General features: G+C 46.2%; 1 protein-coding gene across 1 annotated transcript; it reads right to left on the minus strand.

The window, feature by feature from the left end:
• Nucleotides 1-106: 106 nt before the first annotated feature.
• On the minus strand, nucleotides 107-2,194 carry LOC105531208 (zinc finger protein 544-like; the record flags this gene model as incomplete). The annotated part of the gene is made up of 1 exon (XM_011969096.1): nucleotides 107-2,194. A coding segment is annotated over one exon (1,197 nt), but the record flags the coding sequence as incomplete, so codon positions are not given.
• Between the last annotated feature and the right edge of the window lie 47 nt (nucleotides 2,195-2,241).

Consider the following 2,241-nt stretch of genomic DNA (forward strand, 5'->3'; position numbering starts at 1 on the left):
TTCAGGTGATCCACCCACCTCAGCCTCCCAAAGCACTGGGATTACAGTCATGAGCCACTGTGCCCACCCACCTGTGTGATTTTAGAAACTGCAGACTCCTGGATTCTACTACCAGAGATTTTTATTCAGTTGGCTAGAATGAGCATCATAATACAATTTTAGTGCACACTCCAGGCAATTCTGATGCACATGGTCATGAAGCCCCACTCTGAGAGTCATGTTTTAGCCACTTGATTTCTAGTAAAGAGGGTATGGCAGGGAAATTTCCTATCTTGGTTATTATTTATTTAGAGACTATCTCACTCTCTCATAAGGCAGCAGTGTGATGGCATGATCACAGCTCACTGTAACCTCCGCCTCCCAAGCTCAAGTGATCCTCCCACCTCAGTCACCTGAGTAGCTAGGACTACAGGTATGCACCACCATGCTAGACTAATTTTTGTATTTTTTGTAAAGACAGGATTTTGTCATGTTACCCAGGCTGGTCTCAAACTCCTGGGCTCAAGCAATCCACCTGCCTTGGCCTCCCAAAGTGCTGGGATTACAGGTGTTGGCAACTGCATCTGGCTCCATCTTGGTTATTCAGAGAGTTTCTTGCCCATGAGCTTTCTCATGTTGAATAAGGGAAGTATCCTAACTGGAAACTTTTCCACATTAACATTCATAGGGCTTCTCTCCAGTATGAACTCTCCAATGCCTGGTAAGTTGACACCGCTGGCTAAAGGCTTGCTCGCAGTGGTCACATTCATAGGGTTTCTCTCCAGTGTGCGTCCTCTCATGTTTACTAAGGGTTGAGCGATCATTGAAGGCTTTCCCACAATCAATGCATTCATAGGGCTTTCCTCCAGGATGCATTCTCTGATGTTTAATGAGTCACTACTGCTGGCTGAAGGCCTTAATACACATCACACTGATAGCTCTTCCCACTGACAGGTGTCCTCTGGTGCATGATGAGGGGAGACCTCTGGCTGAAAGTTTTCCCACAATGACTGCACTCCTAAGGTTTCTCTCCAGTATGTGTCCGCCGATGCACTACAAGCTGAGATCGCTGCCGGAAGGATTTCCCACAGTCACTACATTCGTAGGGTTTCTCTCCAGAATGAATTCTCTGATGGGAAAGAAGGTTAGAGCTCCCTGTAAAGGCTTTCCCACACTGACTGCACTCAAAAGGTTTCTCACCAGTGTGAGTTCTCTGATGCATCACAAGGTAGGAGCTCCTCGCAAAGGCTTTATCACACTGATTGCATTTGTACGGCTTCTCCCCAGTGTGAATTTGCAGATGCCTGATGAGCTGAGTGCTTCGATTGAAGGCTTTTCCACACTGGTTACATTCATAGGGCTTTTCTCCAGTGTGAGTTCTTTTATGTGCAACTAATTGATAGCTTTGGCTGAAGGACTTTCCACAATGAGTGCACTTGTACGGTTTCTCCCCAGTATGAATTCTCTGATGGATGACGAGGTTAGAGTTCCACCTGAAGGATTTCCCACATTCGATACACAGATACGGTTTTTCTCCAGTGTGAATTCGCTGATGCGTAATAAGTTTGGAACTCTGGGAGAAGGATTTCCCACACAGGTTGCACTCATAGGGTTTCTCTCCAGTGTGTGTCCTCTGATGTACGACAAGATCATACTTCTGGCTGAAAGATTTCCCACACTGAGTACATCTGAAGGGCTTTTCTCCAGTGTGGGTTCTTGTATGTGTAACTAACTCATAGCTTTGGCTGAAGGACTTTCCACAGTGAGTGCACTCGTACGGTTTCTCTCCAGTATGAATTCTCTGATGTACAATGAGGTTAGAGTTCCACCTGAAGGATTTTCCACATTCAACACACTGATACGGTTTTTCTCCAGTGTGAATTCGCTGATGCGTAATAAGTTTGGATCGCTGGGTGAAGGATTTCCCACACAGGTCGCACTCATAGGGCTTCTCTCCAGTGTGTGTCCTCTGATGTACGACAAGGTCATAGCTCTGACTAAAAGATTTCCCACAATGAGTACATTCGAAGGGCTTTTCTCCAGTTTGTGTTCTCTGGTATATGCGCTTACAACAACAGCTGAAAGAGTTTCCACACTGATTACACACAGATGACTTCTCTGCAGTCTGAATGATGTTACAGTCAGAAAAAGATGAGGCCACAGGGAAGGCAGCGCAGCCATCCTCACCTCTGAAGGGGGTCCCTCCAGGGTCACTTCTTTCTGTTTGTACAAGGCACAGACTCTCAGAACAGGCTTCTCTGC

This window comes from Mandrillus leucophaeus, unplaced genomic scaffold (genome assembly GCF_000951045.1).
Source record: "Mandrillus leucophaeus isolate KB7577 unplaced genomic scaffold, Mleu.le_1.0 Scaffold870, whole genome shotgun sequence".
In the NCBI taxonomy this organism is placed as follows: domain Eukaryota; kingdom Metazoa; phylum Chordata; class Mammalia; order Primates; family Cercopithecidae; genus Mandrillus; species Mandrillus leucophaeus.